The following is a 21229-nucleotide window of genomic DNA, read 5'->3' on the forward strand; positions in this document are numbered from 1 at the left end:
ATTATTATCCACTAATGAAAAAATTACAGGATGATTTAGAGCATTGGAAAGATTTACCATTAACACTAATAGGAAGGATAAACTGTATTAAAATGAACATTTTCCCAAGGATATTATACCTATTTCAGGCATTGCCAATACACTTGACAGAGAAATTCTTCAAGGAGTTAAAGAAAATAATAAGGAAATTTTTATGGAAAGGGGGGAAACAAGGATAGCACTAGATAAATTAACAGAATGGTATAAACAAGGAGGCTTACAACTGCCAAACTTTAAAAATTATTATAGATCCGCACAATTAAGATACCTATCAGATTTTTATCAAACAAGGGAAAAGCCAGATTGGACTAGATTAGAATTAGATAAAATAGGGGAAAAGATACCTGAACACATATTATATAATTGGGATGAAAAATTGGTACAACGTAGGAGTTCTCCAGTATTACATCATCTACTCAATATTTGGAAAAAGGTTCATGTAGAAAGGAATAAAACAAATTACCAATTACCAAAAGTAATATTGATGCAAAATAAGTTACTCCCTTTTTCAATAGATAACCTTTCCTTTAGAGAATGGGAGAAAAAAGGGATCAAAAGAATAGAAAATTGTTTTTCAGGAAATAGATTATTATCCTTTGAAGAAATGAAAGATAAATACAATATAACTCAAGATACAGTGCTGGCATATTACCAATTGAGATCCTACTTGAAGGACAAATTAGGAAGCAGTCTGAGGTTACCAGAGGGAAGTAACTTTGAATATGTGTTTACAGATACAATGATAATCAAAAGATTTATAACAAATATGTATATTAAACTGCAAGAAAAGGAGAATGAGGAAACAAATGGTAAAACTAAACAAAAATGGGAACAAGATTTAAATATAAAGATAAAAAAGGAAACATGGGAGAAGTTATGTTCTGGAACGATGTGAAATACAATAAATACGAGGTTACGTATGATACAATATAACTGGATACACAGGCTATACATTACACCTCAAAAGTTAAATAAATGGGACCCAACAGTATCTGATAGATGTTTTCGATGTAAAAAAGAAATGGGAACAACAATTCATGCAATCTGGACATGTGAGAAAGTGGAAAAATTTTGGGAAGATCTAAAACCAAATATTAAATAAAATTACAGAAAACAATATACCAAAAAATTCAGAGATCTTCCTCCTAAGTAACATAAAAAACAAAGAATTTGGAAGTGATTTGGATGGTGCACAAAAAAGATTTTTTAAGATAGCTCTAGCCGTAGCAAAAAAATGTATTATGTCAACCTGGAAATTGGAAGATAATTTGAAAATACAACAATGGTATATAGAAATGAATAAATGTATTCCATTAGAAAAAATAACATATAGTTTAAGAAATAATATTGAAATATTTGAACAAATATGGGAGCCTTACATGAAACACAATAGAGAAAACCTACCGGGCACATTCACTACCTAAATTAACGAAAGGAGAAGGAAATGAAAAGAATTGACTCAGTGGAATTTCTTGTTTATTTTTATTGAATGATAACATTGTTTGACTGGTTTAATGTATCCTAGATTTTGTACTTTAAATGGACGGGGGTGGGGGAGGTAGGGAGGGTGGGATGGGAGGGGGGGGGGAGAAAATGGCACTGAATATATTTGAAAAGGAAAAAGTATGTATCATGGTCAATGTGGTTTATGGTGTGAAAAATAAAAAATTTAAAAAAAAAAGAAGAGGTGGTGGGAGCCATAGATACCGGCATCTCTTTTTTTTCCCTGGTAGGGGCATTGGGGTTGTGGGTGTTTTTATGGGCAAACAGATTTAAAATGAGGGGAAAGATTCCAAAGGTTCCTCAAGGGGGGGCCCTTCTTATGAGTTGCCAGTGGAAGTGGCAATGATTTGGATACTTTCAATGTTCAAGAAGCATTCATACATGTAGATGGACAGGAAAGCGGGGTCAATTTTAATATTTAAGAAGAATTTGGACTGGTACGTGGATGGGAGCGGTATGGTGGGTGTAGGTCATTAGGCAAAATAGATGGTTCGGCTGAAGGGGCCTGTATCTGTGCAGTAATGTTCTATGGTTCTAGGAAAGGTTATGGGCTGATGGCAGGTTCCTTATTTAAGAAAAGATGCACTGACAATAGAGAGGTTTCAGAGGAAACTCACAAGAGGATTATCACATGAGGTGTGTTTGACAGCTCTTGGCCTGTAAACGTTGGAATTTAGGAGAAAGATGGGGATCTCACTGAAACATTTCCAATGTTGAAAGGCAGGGACAGAGTAATTGTAGATAGGTCATTTCCCATAAAGGGAGAGTCTTGGACAAGTGGGCACAACTCCAGGATTAAAAAGCATCCATTTAGAATAGAGATGTGTAGGAATTGATTCAGCCAGAGCGTTGCCACAGGTGGTTGTGGAGGCCAGGGCATTGGGTGATAGGTTCTGGATTAGCTGGGGTTATGGAGAGAAGGCCGGGCAGCGGAGCAGTCTGGGAAAATGGATCAGCTCATGATTGAATGGCAGGACAGCCTCCGTGGGCTGAATGGCCTACATCTGCTCTCATCCAAATGCACGAAAATGGAAAAGAAGCTTGGTGAGCATGGGCTGAAGGGCCTCTTTCCGAACTGCGGATTTCGATGAGACCATAGCCCCATTCTTCCCCAAATTCACCATGCGCAAGGGAGAAGGGGCCAGGGACGAGGCCGGTCACAGTCTCCGGTAAGCAGGCAGCGGACCACGCTACCGGACCCCTTCTTCAGAGGAGGCGCAGCGGCCGGTGGAATCCACGCCGCAGAGGGCGCTCTCGGTGGAGTGGGCTGAGGCTGCAGGGTCGACGGAAGTCCATGAGGCGGCGCAGTGGTGGGAGGTCGCGGTTGGCGGACGGGCGCACTGCGGCGGAGAATGATACGAGGCGCTGTGGGCGCAGGGGGACGCTGTGTGGCGCTGTTGTCGGGTGAGTCCTGGGTTAATATCCATGGCGGGGTGGGGGGACCGTGTCACGGGATCTGTATGGGCGGCCCCGGACCGAGCCGCGCCTCCTCTGTTGCCGGGGAAGGAGTTGTCATTGCATCGCGAGGCACGGGAAGCGACGGGCAGACCGGTGAGCTGGTCGGCTGGCCGTGATCTGTGGGTGGCGGGGCCTGGCACAGTGGAAGGGAAGGGGAGGGGAGCGTGCTGCGGCGGCGACGGGTCCTCCAGCCCGGGTGCGGGCCCGGGGCTCGGTCCCCGCCGGGCGGGTGACTGGGTGTCCCTCCCCGATCCAGGACCGGGTGGCTGGGTGTCCCTCCCCGACTCAGGACCAACCCAGGGCCGGGTGGGTGATTGGGTGTCCCTCCCCGATCCAGGACCGGGTGACTGGGTGTCCCTCCCCGACTCAGGACCAACCCAGGGCCGGGTGGGTGATTGGGTGTCCCTCCCCGATCCAGGACCGGGTGGCTGGGTGTCCCTCCCCGACTCAGGACCGACCCAGGGCCGGGCGGGTGACTGGGTGTCCCTCCCCGACTCAGGACCGACCCAAGGCCGGGTGGGTGGGTGGGTGGCTGGGTGTCCCTCCCCGACCCAAGGCCGGGTGGGTGGGTGGGTGGCTGGGTGTCCCTCCCCGACCCAGGGCCGGGTGGCCGATCAGTCTGGGCGAATGTCAGCAGTGTCAGGAATGGGGTTGGCGCCTGGCCCCACCGTGCTCTCCGTCCCATTGCCAACGCCGGAATCCACAGGCGCCTGCTCCGGCACATTGTGTAGACCCCGTCATTTCAATGGTCGGAAGAGAATCATGAAATGTCGAGGTTTCTTTGATTGTTAGAGGTTCCTAATGGGAATATTTCCGTCAGAGATGCTCGCAGTGGCAGTAGTTTAAAAGACAAAATTGTACTATAACTGTTGTTCTGGCTGTATTTTCCTGTTCCTGCTTTTAACTAAATCCCGTGGTCAGACAATTCTTTTAATAAACACCAACCCAATTGTTAATATTAAAAACGGATCTCATCAGCTCTTGCAAACCTCTATCAATCTCTGTTGGTGTAATTTTTGTTGCACTAAATTGCTGTCAGATGTTATTTCCTGTCATGGATTCCACAATTCACCAAGTTTTTGAACGTCTTGCTCCAGTGCGCTTAATTTTATCCTGAAATAGAAAATCTGATTGTTCTGTGAAAGCCTTATCTTTCGGTGTCTCCACTCCTTAATGCTGATTTACTCTAGATTAAACTTGACCTTGGCAAGGATTGGCTACACTATGTTAACAACCCCAATCCTGACACCATTCACCTTGTACACTGCTAATCCTACACACCACCCTGTTGCCCTTGTCTCCCCTGCCCACCCTCATTTATTGAGATGGAATTAACAGGAATTACTTTATTCAAAAGCATGGAAAGAGGATGGCCTTCTATGATGAGTAGAGCCATTTCTTCCACTATCATCTGTGGTAAGGGAAGGAGAGGACAGTACTTTTGGAAACTGATAGGTTGCTGGTGGTCACTTTCCATAATTGCATTAGTGATGGCAAGACTGCAACAATACTGGGAAGTATCCATGCATCGGAGACAGAGGACTGTCAAATGCATACTGACATCTTCCTTTTGTTTAGGTGTGCAAAAGCCATGGAAAACAGCTTGGTGTGTCTCCTACTCTCACTCTGCTTTGTGCTTGGTGAGTTTTCTTGCACTTGATTGGTCTGAGATGTGCGTAGAACATAAGCAACATGTGTACCTAGAGATAGTCTGACCCAGTATGAATGCACTATGTACTATACAGTGTGCCAATACATTGGTTTCCCAACCCTTGAGATCTGCTGGGGCTTTAAGCTATACATTTGGAGAGGTGGGTGTACATGGACATAGTGTGGACAATCTTGGAGCTGGGAATTTGTACAGGAATTTAAAAAATGGAGGAGGAGTAGATCTGCTCCACCATTCACTAAGATAATGGCTAATCTCGCATTGGACTCAGCACTACTTATCGATCTGTTTCCCCCATAACTCTTAATTTCCCCTATTCAAAAATCTCTATCTTAAATACATGTAATGAGGCAGCCTCAACTGCTTCCTTGGGCACAAAATTCCATAGATTCACTAATCTGTGGGAAGATCACAGTTCCTCCTCCTCTGTCTAAAATCAACTCCTCTGAATCTTGAGACTATGTCCCTGAGATCTAATCTCACCTATGAGGAAAATGTTACAAGCCCAGAGGACCCCAAAACCCAGCAGCAACAGAAATTCACCAAGACAAATGGTTACTTAAATTTAGTTGTTTTTAATCATCTTTAAACATGAAAACAGGATCAAACTTTAACTTATTACTATGTATGTATGTAATGTGTATATAAATTCAGAAAGGTTATTTGGTTCACAGTCCAATTTCACTTCCATTCCTCCAAGTTCATTGGTTGCAGGCAATTCTTATACTGTGCACAGAATTTAACATTTATGACTTTCACCAGGCTTTGGTGCTTGAAAAGTAAATAGTTAACGCTCAGGAAGGTTCTTGTCGGTTTTCAGATTGAGATTTGTTGTTCGCTGGACACAAACTGATCCCTTCTAATCAGCCACGTCAGTGTCTTGCCGAAGAAACCTGGCCCATCAGGGTTCTCCAGGTGATAACCTTTCTTTCAGGTTACCACAGAGTTCCTTTTTGTTTCCCTTATTTCAAGTGAAACATTAGACAGCCAGTCCTCTCCTCTTGTATCGACCACAAGTGCTTTGACCAGGCTGATCTAAGCACTCACAATCAGTCTTCAAAATGGTGCTTTTACTACAAGCTTGTCAACTTGTCCTGTTCCAGTCCAAGCTGCTGCTGAACTGTGGAACTCAATTCCCTCTCCCTCTCTGAGAAAAGCCTGTTTGACTCTCTTCTTGCAAAACCACATGACCCCCTTAGACCAGCAACCTGCACTCTGACAGCCTGTGGGTCCGAACCTTATCCTCAGAGTTCTTTAATCTGTTGCTTTCCAAAGCAACAATCCATTTGTGAAGCCTCTATAGGCCCTCCCCAAAGCTTTTGTAAAGGCACTTGGAGCCAGTCTGTCTGGCTTGAGCAGAGCTCAAGTATTTTAAATGAGTTCTGTTTTGGTGTTTGTATGTGACCTACACTTTAAAAAAAACCTGCAACAATTTATCTCCTTTAAAACATATCTATATACCATATAAAATACAACATAATCTGTCATAAAACCACCTCCCTTCTCTTATCTATCCCTTTCATAATTTTGTCTATAAAAAAATTCCACCCTCATCCTTCAATGAGGGTGGAATGAGTATGGTCCCCAGTCTATTCAATCTTAAGATAACCTGTTCATTTCTCGAATCAATTTGGTGAACATGAATCCACTGCAGCTAGGAGTTGTAAACTGAGACAGTATGGATCCTCTGGGGAATGGTTATATCTGGTGACTACACCCTCTGCAGGTAGGCTTGTATCTGTACCCAGAGCACAGTTTGTTTCCTGACAGTATAAATCCTCTGAATAGGACAGTGTATCTCGTGTGAATGGTGTGTGCATATACACCCTCAGTAAATCTGTCTTTTCTCTCTGTTCACTAGGATCTTCCCTAAAATGCTACGTGTGTGAAAGAGAAGAAGATTCCCTGTGCGAACAGAAGTCCTGTATTGATGGCCAGAATGCCTGCTTGAATGTCACCTTTTCTAGTGTGTATTTCAGGGTGTATCTACTCCACTGGTTGGATGCTGTGCCTCTGCATAGAATATTGGGGAACCTGAAAGGAAACGGCCAATTCCACTTTATAATGCTCCTCCCTCTCCCTTCCTTGGATTTGGATTCTTCCCAAATTCAAAGCCATAAACTCCTGCCTTCACAACTGATCTGACTGCTCTCCACACAGCCTTCTGAACTCCTTCCACCTGCTCCAGGCAGGAGGCAGTCCCTTGAGGGTCATAGGGTGAGGCATTGGATGTGGGATTAGTGAAATATCTGCTCACCACTCTCCTTGATAAGTAGAGGTCCCACTTTGGATAGTTTCCCCAGCAGTGCTTGATGGCTGCTGATGGGTATGCTGGAGATTTGTAAGTCGGCTGTGTGTTGAGTTGGGCCACTTTAAGTAATATCGCGTAACAGACCAGAAAAAAAGGCATGTTGGTGGGACCACTGTGGTCACCATTGTCCTTCAAACAGAGAACAATACAGGCCCTTCAGCCCACGTGTCTGATGTCCAAATCAAACTAAAAGTCTGCTGCTTACACCTGATAGATCACTCCTTATTCATGAGAAGCCTCAAACACTACAGGTACCATTGTATTTGGTTCCACTGCTGCCCTGGGCAGCCTAGTCTCAGCAGCCAAAACTCTGTGTAAAGTATTTGTCCATTAAACTTCCTCCTTGCCTAAAACACAAAAACAATGAAGCATGATGCTCTTACCCTGGGGAAGAGATTCTGACTGTTCATCTGATTAACACCTCTCATGGTTTATACACCTATCAAGCCTCTCTTCAGCCTCCGACACTCCAGAGAAAACTCATTGTCCAATCTCTCATCACTACTCATACCCACTAAACCAGGCAACATCCCTATTTACCTCTTGTCCCCCTTCTTCCTGATGTGGGACAACCAGCATTGCAGTATTCCAAGTGCAGCCCAACCAAAGTTTTGTTGCTGCATCATGACCTCGCTGAAAAACAAGCGTACCATACGCTTTCTTTACCATCCTATCTCCCGTAATGTGGCCACTTTCAGTGAAGGCTTTGATTTGGGTCCTGCCCTCACTGCCTCTCCCTCAGCAGTGTGAAATCCCGGTCTCTCCCTCCCTGGCCCCTCACCTCCTAGACCCCCACCATCCACGTCATCTAAGCCAGCCAACCTCACCCGATCTTTACTCGCCACACAGTCCAGTTGGTTCCACCATCCACTTGTTCATCAACTTTCTTCTTGTCCCCAGAAACCCAGAACATTATCCGGCGCTGCTGGAGTGACTCCAATTGTGATGTCAAGGCCCTAGAGAAGGCATTCAACATTGACACGGGGCTGAAGTTCACATGCTGCAGCTGGGATCTCTGCAACTCTAAGAGCAGCGTTGGACCAGGACCGACCATTCACCCCTTCTTCTTGGGGCTGCTCTCTGCTTTTGCCACTCTGTATGTTTGCTGGTTTAAAAGCTGAAAACCTTTGTTCTCCGTCTGTAACCTTTCCTCTTTACGTTTACTACCAAGGAAGAATGGTCATGAATGCCCCGAGCAGCCTTGTATCATCATCATTTTCTCACCTGACTTGCTCCTATCTCCCTTCCAAAGCAGGGGAGGTGATGTCCTGCTGGGACTTGTGGATCTGCTGTCACCCTACTCCCCTGCATTTGACAGCTTCTCAAACCAGCACACCAGAGATTAATCTCAACAGCAACCATATTGTTCAGGAGTATTGCACTGCTTGCTGCCACTGTGGCAACAAGCACAGGTTGCCATTTGGGCCACACTGATGTTTAACTGCCCCATCTATTTAACTAACACAGTCCACAGCTGTCTCAGCTAATAGCTGCAAAGGACAGATTGAGACACTGCTTCTCATTGGCTGAATTTGTCCTGATTCTGTGTAATGCATCAGAATAAGCAGTAGTAGTTAATCATAGCTTCGTTACTTAGTATTTTGACAGATAGGGTACAGATGTGTACATCATGAATATTTTTTGCTGAAGCCTTTGTACTTGGTATTTTGCAATGATATCAGTTATAAATAAAAGCTTTTCTGGGGAAGAGCAGGGTTTTCCTGTGTGGTTATTGAAACTGAAGGGGGTCATCAGAATTGTTGGTTTGTGGAAGGCGAAGAGCCTACGCAAGGTAGAACCACGTTTGCCCTGTCCACGATGACACCCACTGAATGGAAGAGCTCAAAAACAGGCTTTTGTGAGCTACCTTGGGCAGAGGATCTGCACTTCCTCTAACTTTAGTCACTGATAGCTTTGCAAATGACACCAAAAGTGGTGCCATAGCTGACAATGAAGAAGGTTATCTAATATTACAGCAGAGTTAAAAAAATCTCTACATGCCAGGATTGAGTGCAATACACAAACATGCTGGAGAAACTCAGCAGGTCATGCAGCATCCACAGAAAGTAAAGGGTTACCAACATTTCAGCCTGAGCCTTTCATCAGGCCCAAAGCATTGGTTACCCTTTACTTCCTAAGATTACAACGGAATCTAGATTAACTGGGAAAGTGCTGATCAAGATAACAGGTGTTGCACCATATGAAGTTAAAGCAGGGCAAGGTTTACATAATAAAAGGGGCCATGTGGAGTGTACAGAATAGAGGGACAGATATGTAGTACAACACAAAAGTCTGCAAACACTGACTGAAGTAAAAACAAATTGCTGGAGGAACCTATCAGGTCTCGTAGTGTCCATAGAAGGCAAGATATGTTACATTTCAGGCTGGAGTCCTTCCTCAGGGTGTGACAGATAGGTAATTCTGTGAACACAGCAGCACAAGTGGATGGGCTAGTGCAGCTGTTTTTGTTAGTTGGACATTATGTTGCACCTGTACAAGATGTTGGTGAGACTGCATGGAGTAATTACCATGCTACAAGGAAGCGGCGATGAAGCTGCAGAAAAAAACTCATTAGGATATTGGAACTAAGGCTGGAGTTACAATGAGATACTGGACAAGCTGGGACTGTTACCCCATGTATGAAGGCCTGGAGGTGATTTTAGAGGTGTAGAAAAATTGTATGGGGCAAAGATTGAGTAGATGGTCTTTTACTCCACAGTAGGGTAGCCTAAAACTGGAGGGCAGATATACAAGGAGAGGGGAAATATTTAAAAGGACCCAATAGGCAGCCTTTTCCATGCAGAATAGTTGGGCAAAGCTATTACAGTACCAGTGACCTGCGTTCAAACTGTCCAAACAGTTTGTATGTTCTTGTGTCTACATGGTTTCCTCCCACCCTTCAAAAAAATGTACAGGGGTTGTAGGTTAATTGGGGATTTTGGGCCAAAAGGGCGGTTACTGTGCTGTATGTTTAAATTTAAGTTTAGTGGGATATGGATCTGATCTCTCCTTGGAGGCTGTCAGAACGTCCCTGACCCACAACAAACTCCTGATCTACATGGGTACAAAATGTCCTTCTGATCCCCTCCAAATATTTGGGCCTTGCCCTAAACATCTGGCAAGTTTTCAATACCTTGCTCTGGGGAAAACACTCCTGCAAGCAACTGTTTCCAAGTCCTCGTACATCTCTCAGGACCCCCTTAGCCCCTTCCACAATAAAGAACAAACCCAGCCATAACTGAAATGCTCTCCCCCAGGTCATCTCCTCTGCATTCTCTCCAGCAGTGTGGTGACCAGGACACAATATCCTATCCATGGCTTATCCAATAGGTTCTAAAGATATACCATACCTTTTCTGGTCTTGTATTCTACACCCCAATGTATTGGGAAGGATTGTGGCTGTCATGTTTCAGCACTGCCCCCTCCCCACCTAGTCGGAGGACACACCAGCTGCTAATCAAGGTTTGGTTCCACCCCCTCATTAGTGAACACCTTGCTGTTGGACACATGTAAATTACCTGGACTGCACTCTCCATCCAGCCTGCCTGTACTTGGCAGGAAAAAATATCCAATAAATAAAAACCTCAAAAAGGCAAATCCTGCCACTGAGCTACTGGCCCCCAGTAAATGATGTGGGCTTGACCCTCCAGCACTATAAAAGTGCCATGTGCCCTTTGTCCTCCTTCTTTGCCAGCTTGGAACCACCCTTCTTCACTCCAGGCCTAGAAATGTGGAAGGGTACTGGAGAAACTGTTGGTAGGATGTGCACTGTTAAAAGGGTTGGGAGCGTTTAATTAGTGTCCCTTGTAGCATAGAGCTGCACTGAGTCGAGGGATGGTGGGGTATCATAATGATTTTTCCCTGATCACTGTATGTACCAATTCATTTCATTGTGTGTGTGCTCTGAATCAGTTACCATTTTCCCACACTTGACTTTTGTAAATAAAATCCTTCCCTACATCAAAACTGCCTTTGCGACCTACCAAACTGCTTCCTCACTCACAACACCCAGGTAATGAAGATATTTTATCTACCAACGCTACCACCTTCAGTGTTCCTTGGACCTTTTCCACCAAGTTCTTGTATTTAGAGAATGGTGTGCACTTGCATGACAAAGGGTGTGGAGACTGGAGAGGTTGCAAAGAGGTTTACCAGGATGCTGTGTGGATGGTAAACACGGGGACTGTGAAACTGTAAAGTGGTTGGACAAACTTGAGAGGAAAAAATTATGATGCACAATAGGGTAGATTTCAGTCTTTTCCCCAGGATAGAAGAGTCCAATAGTAGAAGCAGAGGTTCAAGGTGGGTGGGGGCAGAATAGTGAGCACCAGGGAAGCTGGTAGAAGCAGATACAAGACCAACATTTAGCAGGCATTTACACAGAGGAGGCGGGGATATCACTTTTATGCAGGCAGGTGTCTAGACTGGCATCATGGACTGAACCAAGGAGGTTACATCGATCACCCAGCTATGCCCAAGAGGATCTAGTCCCTGCAGGTTCTGGACAAGGTTCCTCACTGCTCAAACCTTGCAGCAACTACCTCCTCCACACCCTCACCCCCCCCACCCCCACAATGTTTCCTTGCCCACAGTTACCAGTGTGAAGAAACAGCCACTTCTATTTCATCTCCAGCTTTTCCATGGAAACAATGTAAGCGAGAAACAAGTATAATGTGCTTATTTTATTAAATGTGATTGGAAAAAATATCCAATAAATAAAAACCTCAAAAAGGCAAATCTTCAGAAATCATGTACAGTAGAAAAAAGTCATTGTCAGTCAAGAGAGCTCTGGAGATCAACATTGCATTTATCACCTTAACTTTATTACAGATAAGAGTCACGCAGATCACCTTCTGCCAATAGGTTAAGAGACTGAGGGCTCCAGGGTCCACCCCTGATTACAGACACAATATGGTCCTGGAAGCTTCCCTATCTTTTAATTCCATTATTCCTCTACCACTGCCTGGAAACCCCCTTCCCCAAGTCACAGGGAACTATCTGTCCCGCAGTCAGAGCTCAGAGTGCTCCCAGCCCAGCGACGGAGTCTGTACTGAAGTACTGCTGCCCTCCTATGGAGCACTGGAAGGTGGTCAAACCACACAGGCTGGCCAGCCAGACGCTATTTAAAGAGGAAATAATGGCAGGAAGTGTGATGATTCTGCACAGCAGGCAGACAGGTCATCGAGAGAAGGCAGTGCAGGCTCACCTCCAGGATGCCTATGGCCATTGTTCACTACCCAGCCTGGGGGGTGACGGCTGTTGAAGAACTACTGCTGCCTGCGGTAGCTGGTCATGTCACGGGTGGCCTGATCCACTTGTTGGTGGTAATCCTCTAGCTTCACTTGCAGCTCCTCGTGCAGCTGAGGGCAAAAAGGTGGACCCTCGTTACATTGTCAACATTTGCAGAAAGCAGCCCTCAGCAAACCATCAATGAACCAGGTGAGTACTGGATGCAAACTCTCAGGGAAGTTAGACAGAGAGCCAGAAACTAACAGCTGGAGGAACTCTCATCAGTGGAAGGAAATGGACAGTCAATGTTTTGGGTTGAGACCCCACAGCTGGACTGGAAGTATGAAGGGGAAGCAGTCAAAGTAATGAGGCATGGGGAGGGGGTGAGGGCATGAGGGCCAGAGGGGGTGTGGTTGGGCGAGGAAGAACAGGCAGGAGGGGAGGCCCAGGTGGGGGCTGCAGATTATGGAATCTGAAGGAATCTGATGACTGGAAGCAGTTGGGAACAATAATCGGTGCAGACTAAAAGGGCCGATATGGCATGTTGCTGTACTATAATTGTTATATGGTTAATAGGGGGAAAGGACCCAGTGGTAGAAGTGTGTGGACCACACAGACAGACAGAGATGTGGGAGTGGAAAGACACTATAACTGTGGCTGAGAGAGAAGGGGCCCGGGCGAGAAGGGGATGTGCAGCAGGGTAAATCGAGAAAGGGCCAGAGGAAGAAGTTTTTTCCTGAAATAGGTGGGATGCTGTTCCAATCTGCCTTTGGCCTCACTATGACAGTGGAGGCCAAAGACAGACCAGCTAAGAAGTTCAATTTAAAATGATGAAAGAGGAAGGGTACAGTCAGAGGGCCTTGAAAGAAAGCAAAGCTTGGGAGATTTCTTGGGCTGCCACTTCCCTGCCAGACACGACTGCTCACTGCCCTTCACGGCAGACAATCTGATGCACTCACCCTCACGCTCTTCGTGTTGCTCTGGTTCTCTCCAAGTGCCCGTAGTAACTGGTCGATGGCAGTGTAAGGAAGCCAAACAGGAGGTGCTGTGGCCGATAGCGGCCTCTGCAACAGGAGTTTAGTTCGTTAATCTTCACATAAAAGGATATGGCACCAAGACATGGGAAAACAATGTCCCCGAGGAGTCTGACAGCACAGAAACAGCCCCCAGGCCCACCTTGTCCGTGCCAAACAACCTCCCCTCCTCCTCCAATCCCTGTGTTTCTTAGGGGAACCTGCCTTCACGACTTTGACTGGCAGCTTGTTTCATGTGTCCACCACGTTCTGAGAAGTGAAGGACTGTCCCCTCACATTCCTTGCAAATCCCATCCTGTCGCCTTGTATTTATGCCCTTTCGTCTTAGATTCTTCTACTCTAAGAAAAAGACTGTCTCTATTCATCTTGCCCATGTCCCTCATGATTTTAATAGCTTAATAAGATCTCCTCTCAAGCTCCTATACTGAAAAGGAGTTTTCCTAGTCTCTCATTATAACTGCTTCTGAAGTTCAATGGGAAGCCACATGTTTGTTCCAACTTGTCTTGTGTTATGGGAGTGAAAACATTTTGGTAAGAGATGTCAGAACTTGGTAAAGAGAAAGGGCCTGTACATGTACCCTCTATACCCTTCCCATCCTTGTTCCTGTCCAAACAAGCCCAAGTTCATCACTTCAGCTGCGGTTCATTCCACACTCTCACTGCTCTCTGCATGAAGTTCTTCCCTAATATTCCCTTTAAACATCATGCCTTTCACCTGTAATACATGTCCTCTCATTCTTGTCTCACCCAATCTGAGTGGAAAAGGTCTGCTTGCATTTAATCTATACCCCTCATAATTTTGTATACCTCTTGTTGCTTTCTCTCCCCACCAAGACATGGGAAAACAATGTCCCTGAGGAGTCTGACAGCACAGAAACAGCCCCCAGGCCCACCTTGTCCGTGCCAAACAACCTCCCCTCCTCCTCCAATCCCTGTGTTTCTTAGAGGAACCTGCCTTCACGACTTTGACTGGCAGCACAGTAACAGGCCACGAGTCCGTGCGGCCAATTAACCCTTTGGAATGTGGGAGTAAACCAAAACACCCAGTGGCCATGGAAAAAATGTACAAACTAACAGTGATGTGTTTGAACCCATGTCACTGGTGCTGTAATAGGATTATGCTAATGGTAAAGAAAATGGGGAGAGAAAGCAACAAGAGGTATACAAAATTATGAGGAGTATAAATTAAATGCAAGCAGACCTTTTCCACTCCAATTGGGTGAGACAAGAATGAGAGGACATGTATTATAGGTGAAAGGCATGATGTTTAAAGGGAATATTAGGGAAGAACTTCATGCAGAGAGCAGTGAGAGTGTGGAATGAACCGCAGCTGAAGTGATGAACTTGGGCTTGTTTGAACAGGAACAAGGATGGGAAGGGTATAGAGGGGGTACATGTACAGGCCCTTTCAATGGGATTAGGCAGAATAATAGTTCAACCCAAACTAGATGGGCCAAACAGACTGTTTCTATGCAGTAGTTTGATGGAAAATTGGTATCTGCTGAATTAAAATGGAACCAGTCACAGAAAGAGTGGATCTACAGCCTGTCTGGACAACCCTACTGCAGAGAGCACAGCAGGGTGTCAGTACTCAATTAGCAATGAGCTGCATGGCTGTGTGTAGCAATATTTGTGGTTTGAAATGAGTGGCATTGAGTAAAGGAAATATAGTTACTCCACACTCTTCCTGCAGATGATTTGCTGATCATTCCATTCAAGTGAAAAGTAATTTTCAATGAGTTATGTGCAGCCTGGGGCTCACAAAGCCATGCCCTCAAAAGGCCTTGGGCCAGGGTGACTGTTGGGCCAAAGGGTCACTACAGGCTCAAACTGTGGGCTGAACAGAAGTCTGGCTCAAACGGAGAAAGGGGAGGTGTTACACCGGGTGGATGCACAGCCATTCTCACGCTTTATATTCCCAACATTCCACTAGAATGTTAGTTCAGACAGTAATTAATAAAGACTGTTCTATTTTCTGATGAACCCTTAATAAGCTTTCCCTCCTACCTCCTGATTCAAGATCTACATAATCCTGCTGCACTGAGGAAAATGAAGGCAGCGGAAGGCCAGGATACAAGGTGCACCTGCACACAGAGCGGGGTTCCTTTCCCATGATAAAGCTCTCAGATAAGGCCATAGGCTGAGGGTGTGTTCTGTGGTGTCAGTATTGTGGGTTTGTGGAGATGCATCAAAACCAGGCTAGGAAATGGCTTCTTCCCGCAGGTTTGCACATGTGTGCGAGGGCGTGGTCCAGTGAAAGGCTGTTGGGTCTGGTTGTTCATGTACAGTCAGATGATGAACTTGTACAGGGTTCCTGGACTCGTCACTTAACCTGCCTGCCCGCTGTCCCCTGTTGCATTACAGCAACTGTGCTCAGGCACCTCAAGGCCAAGTTTGTCAGGGTGCTCATTCCCCGGATCTGCCGCAGACCTCTCTGCTCCACAGGATATGGTGAGAGGGGGAAACTACTATTGAGGATGGACTTCAACAAACGACGGGCACTTTCCCTCGTCCAATGAAACAAACACATTGAAAGGATGGAGGTGGCATCAGATATAAGAGCAGGTGCTAAATGGGATGGACTGCAGGTGGAACACTGCAGAAGAGTTCGGGTTCTTGAGAGCAAACTGAATAGTACGTCGGGTCCTGAACAGTAGCTGAAGCAGAACGGGTCACTTCAAGCTGGTGCCTGAAAGGACCTGGTGAGGAAGGTTCTTTTGTTTACAGAGAGGATGACTAGTTTGCATCTAGCTGTTCCATCTTACTTTGGTCCTGAAGGGTATTCACCAGAGCTACCACCCAGCCAATCCCACAGGCACTTTCCACACTCACCTCAATACCAAAGTACTGGTGCCCCTTCCCCATTAATGCATTGATGTACTCCAGCACCAGCTCCACTGCCTCCTCCAAAAGGTCATAGTTCAGGTATAGGCGCAGGAGCCCAGCTGTATCCTCCTTCTAGATCAAGACAAAAAAAACCTCTTCAAAGTTGGTGCCCTTGCTCACACAGAAACACATATGAACAGTCAAGCACACGTGCACATGCACCCCCTGTAGTTAATCCACTGTCAGCTCAGGAGATTTGGATTCAATTGGAGCCAATCCCTCTCTAATCAAGTAATATTTTTGAATTAATCTGCACCAATGGCTCTCACAAGCACCTAGGTGATGATTAAATTATTCTTTTTAGTAATTTTAAAGGATTGGCTGGCTCACTTGGAATATAGCAATACTGGCTGCAGTGTTTGGACTATCGAGCCACCAAACTTGAACTACTCCCCGACTCTCCCTTGGCACTGGTTTGATCCTTCTGCCAGCAAGAAGAATTTCAAGACATACAGGGGCCCACAGATGCTGAGATCTAAAGCTAAATGTAATCTGCTGGAAGAACTCAGCGAACTGAAAGAACTCAGCGAACTGAACAGTGTCAGAGCAAGGAAAAAGGAAAACAGGAACAATTCCTCGCTCTTATTTCTCATCAAATCTGCCCACCACCTTCCATGTCCCCAGGTTTCTCCAGTCCAGCCATATAACAAAGTGCCTCATTTCTCAAATCATCTCAGTAAATCCCATCAGCCTCACTTCATAGCACTTGCAACCTTCTGAAGGTGTGGTGCTCAAAACTGAACTCAATGCAGGTGAGCTCCAGTCCATCTTTGTGAACTCCCTGTTATGAAGTTCACCACTCATTGGCCAAACCAGAGTGATGGATAAAATTTGCCTCTGCAGAATGTGGAGGAAAAAAATAAATCAGCAAGCACAAAATGCTGAAGCAACAACAAAATTTGTCCTTTTAAATTTGTGCTTATTTTTGGCACAGTCATTCATTTTGCTGTGTGGCTGTTCTCTCTTCCACAAGCATTTTCTGTATTATTTACCCTCATTATGTCTGAAACAGGGGCAGCAAGTTTAAGTGCAAGCTGTAACAACCTTGTATAGGATTTTCACTGGACGCAAAAGTTTATATTTTATAAACCTTTGCTGGAGAAAAATGTCAAGCAATAGCTAAAGCTGTGGAACTTGTTCCAGCCTCTCCAGTTGCTTGTCTCCCCAAATAACTGAAGAGATTTGATTTAGAAACTAACCAGGCAATCTCTAAGTGCCATTCCCTCCATGAACGAGCAGCTGCAGTACTAACATTAGCAATGAAAGGAAAAAATCCAAACAGAATGTGCCGCTCTAATTGTTCACGCAATTCACGCAGAATAGGGTTTTGCATTATAAAACAGTTTTCGGGAAATGCAACCCTTCGTGTTGCCGATGATTTGTCCTATTTATACAGCCCAGGATTTTCCATGCCTATTAACAAATTTCTCAACCTGCCCTGATGCTTCCAAAAAACCACTCAATTCCAGAACTTCTTTTGCTTGACATCATATCGCCAAGCTCCCTAACACATCTTGAATTTCTCTGCATTAGGTTTCATCAAGTCTGTCTTTATTTTCTCAAAGTCCATTACTTGCCTCCTGACAAGTGTTGAGTCTCCTCCCAATTTAGAAATGGACTCTTGAACACCTGTCCAACATCAGCACAACCCCTGAGCTTTTCCCCAAAAGGGAGGTACTTGCATTGTGTCCACTGGTGAAAGTATCTCAGTTTAACTCCCCATCGAAAGACCAGCTCTAACAATCCAGCATCCCTCTGCAATGCAATAATATGCTAAGGTGCACCTTTAACCCCTGTGGGACTTCAGTCAACTGTCAACAGTGACACCAACAGCTGTCATCCCTAGTGGCAAGATCAGAGACCAAGGATGTCTTTCAAATCCAACCTTGTACTCTCTGCATTCAGGTAGAGCACTGAATCGCTCAGTATATTCTCATCACCCCCTCCAGAATCTGGAGCTGCATATCCTCATGGCAGAATATCAGACATTTGGACAACATCTTCCAGGATCGCATTTACTTTCAAATATTGTGCTGGAAGGGGAAGGCCTGCACCAATAGAACTAAAACATAATCTCTCTGCTATAATTATCCTCAATCATTAATGAATAATCCTTTGTCCTCACTGTTGAGCAACACAGGGAAAAATGATTGACAGACAATCCCACACTTCATAAAAGAGCCTGGAGGCTCTTCAGTCGACGGACCAAGAACCTGCTAATCCTCTTCAAATCTGACGAAGTCCCCAGGCCCAAAACGTTGGTCACCGTTTACTTCCTATAGATGCTGTGGGACCAGAGTTTCTCCAACATGTTTGTGTATTGCACTCAACTGCAGACTTGTGGGTTTCACCCTCTTGGAACTATTGGGAGGTCAAGAAAGCCAAATTGCCATCATTATTAGTAAATTTAAATGTCAAATTTTGTTCTTCTTTGCAAAGGGGATGGAATTATTGAACTGTTTATTATTATGTAGTCTAAGATACAGTGAAAGAGTTTGAGATCTCACCTGGAAATACTATATGGTCCCTTTAACTTAAATAAAGGAGAGAGTAGAATTGGAGGCAGAACAAAGTAGGCTAATCCCAGGGATGAAGGGTACCTTATTCAAATGTACAAGGTTCTCGGTGTTGGGGGGGGGGGGGGGGGGAGGCAGGAAGAGGGAAGAATATGGAGGATGGTCAATCTCGATCTCTGACCCATCAAGGAATACAAGGAATAGAGGGTGCTGGGACCGGCACAGAGGTGGGGCTGGGTCCCCGCATAGATCAGCCATGATCATACTGAAGGGTGTAGAAGGTTTCAACGGTCTGCTGGACAACTGCTGTTATTTGTTCTTTTTTCTCCACAAGAGAGAAAGTTGCCCACAATTATACTATGCAAATTCTTGCCTGGTTGCATTTTAGCCAAATTATTTGATGTTCTTCTCAGAATCCTTAAACTCATGCATGCACACTTGCAGGGATATCTGGCAGGTTACAGAAAATTCGCTGGGATGTTCAGACATTTTCAATCTCTCACTGTTTCCACATCAAAAAGCCATCAATCATCAAGAGAAGGGTGAGCTGCCTCAATGACCATCACCCAGTAACACTCACATCTACTGTAATGAAATGCTTTGAGAGATTGTTCATGGCCAGAATGAACTCATACCCAAGATCTGGATCCACTGAAATTCACCTACTGTCACAATAGATCAACAGCGAATGTAGAATCACTGGTTCTCCACTCAGCTCTGGATCACCCGTTCACAGCAACACATACACCAGGCTATTCTTCAACAACTACAGCTCAGCTTTCAACACCATCATACCCTCAGTACTGGTCAACAAGCTCCAAACCCTGGGTCTCTGAAGCCCCCTCTGCAAATAGATCCTTAACTTGCTCATTGGAAACAACGTCTCCACCTCACTGATGGTCAACACAGGTGGACCTCAAGGATGTGTGCTTGGGAGGAGTCACGTGATGGAGTAGTGGCCGATCGGGGAACTTCAGCACTCTCCGGAAAAGTAAAAAAAAGACAGTGAAAAAACAAAGGCACAAACACAAAAAACAAAATAAAGTGAAAGTAAAGGTGTGGAGAAAATGGCAGCGAAAAAAGAAAAGCAACAGGAAGAAGAGAAGAAGAAATGACGTCGGAAGAAGAAGGTGAAGGCCTTACCTGTACGAGGAGGCCCGCCGTGGACAGAGAAGCCCGCTCCCTAAGGTCAGACGAAGCTCCGAACTCGGGACTACAAAAATGGCTCACGGAGCCAAACAAAAGTGCGCAACCGTGCAAGACAAAAATAACACTGACGGGAGGGGGGACCAGCTGAGGAGTCGATCTCCACAGCTGAAATTGACAACCATAGCAAAGCAGCAAGAGGAGAACATAGAAAATAATGAGAACAAGAAAGAAGATAGTAAAAAGAAATCAAAGAAACAACAGATGACCAACCCAGAGGAAGAAGACCAGCAGCAAGACACTTCTAATAAAAATAAGAAGACCAAAAATATTCAACAAGATAAAACAAACAACCCAACAAGAAAACCAGAAGAGACAGAGGTAAAGGACACAGATCCTGGAGTGGACTCAGAAGAAGAAGAGTAAGAAAGAACACAGAGAAATGGAAGAAGAAGGGAAGGGCAAGTACATGGATATACTTTTTTTTTTAAAGAATATATGGAATCAGTAAGAGAATGGCAGTCACAAGAATTCAGTGAAATAAAAAGAGTAAAAAGTACAGAAGAAAAAATGAATAGATTAGAGATGATCATGTCAGATATAGGAAAAAGAGTAGACAAGGTGGAAGAACGAGAAACAGCCATAGAAATGGAAGGAGATGACTTAAAAAAGAAATTAGAAGAATCTAATAAAAAAGTTAAAGAGACACAGGAGCTGTTAGCTCAGAAGATAGATATAATAGAAAATTATAATAGAAGAAACAATATAAAGATAGTGAGCCTTAAGGAAGATGAAGAAGGCAAGAATATGAGAGAATTTATAAAAGAATGGATCCCCAGGGTCCTAGGAAGACCAGAATTACAGGAAGAAATGGAAATAGAAGGGGCACACAGAACATTAGCCCCTAAACCAAACCACAGCAAAAACCAAGATCCATTCTAGTAAAATTCCTAAGATATACAACAAGAGAAAATATATTGGAGAAAGCAATGAGGAAAATAAGAGAAGACAAAAAAACCACTGGAATACAAAGGTCAAAAAATTTTTTTCAATCCAGATTTAAGTTTTGAACTCCTGAAGAAGAGGAAGGAGTTTAATACAGCAAAAACGAAAAACGATCCTAATGAAAAAAGGATATAAATTTAGGCTAAAGTACCCAGCGGTACTTAAAATAGTTATTCCAGGGCAGCAAAACAGACTATTCTTGAATCCAGAGGAAGCACGAAAATTTGCAGAACAACTACAAAACAGATAGTAGGTATATATATATATATATATATATATATATATCTATATATATATATATATGTATATATGTGTGTGTGTATGTCTGTATGTATATATTAAAAAAAATAGAATATAGGTAAGAACTAAGAAGGGAAAGAAAGGGAAGAAAGGAAGTAAGGAGGGAATTAAGAGAGTGACCTGAAGTGGAACA

The 21229-nt window shown here is 44.5% G+C and overlaps 2 protein-coding genes across 4 annotated transcripts in view; one reads left to right on the top strand and one right to left on the bottom strand.

Moving 5' to 3' along the window:
- Positions 1-2834: 2834 nt before the first annotated feature.
- Positions 2835-8690, top strand: LOC138741298 (CD59A glycoprotein-like). Of its 2 annotated transcripts, none has more exons than XM_069895145.1 (4): positions 2835-2946; positions 4579-4640; positions 6531-6635; positions 7881-8690. In XM_069895145.1, the coding sequence occupies exons 1-4, from the start codon at positions 2837-2839 to the stop codon at positions 8099-8101; spliced, it is 498 nt and encodes a 165-aa protein (XP_069751246.1). In that variant the 5' UTR covers positions 2835-2836; the 3' UTR covers positions 8102-8690. The 2 variants fall into 2 exon arrangements, with proteins under 2 accessions (XP_069751246.1, XP_069751255.1); XM_069895154.1 differs by lacking the exon at positions 2835-2946 and adding an exon at positions 2993-3093.
- Positions 8691-11647: 2957 nt separating this feature from the next.
- Positions 11648-21229, bottom strand: part of nup160 (nucleoporin 160) — a 109734-nt gene continuing 100152 nt past the window's right edge. For both annotated transcript variants that reach the window (XM_069895169.1, XM_069895162.1), the window contains 3 exons: positions 16076-16201; positions 13169-13273; positions 11648-12340 (listed from right to left, as the gene is read on the bottom strand). In XM_069895169.1, coding sequence (XP_069751270.1) covers positions 12248-12340; positions 13169-13273; positions 16076-16201 — 324 coding nt within the window. In that variant the 3' untranslated portion in view covers positions 11648-12247. The remainder of the gene's footprint in view (positions 12341-13168; positions 13274-16075; positions 16202-21229) is intronic.

This window comes from Narcine bancroftii, chromosome 1 (genome assembly GCF_036971445.1).
Source record: "Narcine bancroftii isolate sNarBan1 chromosome 1, sNarBan1.hap1, whole genome shotgun sequence".
Lineage (NCBI taxonomy): Eukaryota > Metazoa > Chordata > Chondrichthyes > Torpediniformes > Narcinidae > Narcine > Narcine bancroftii.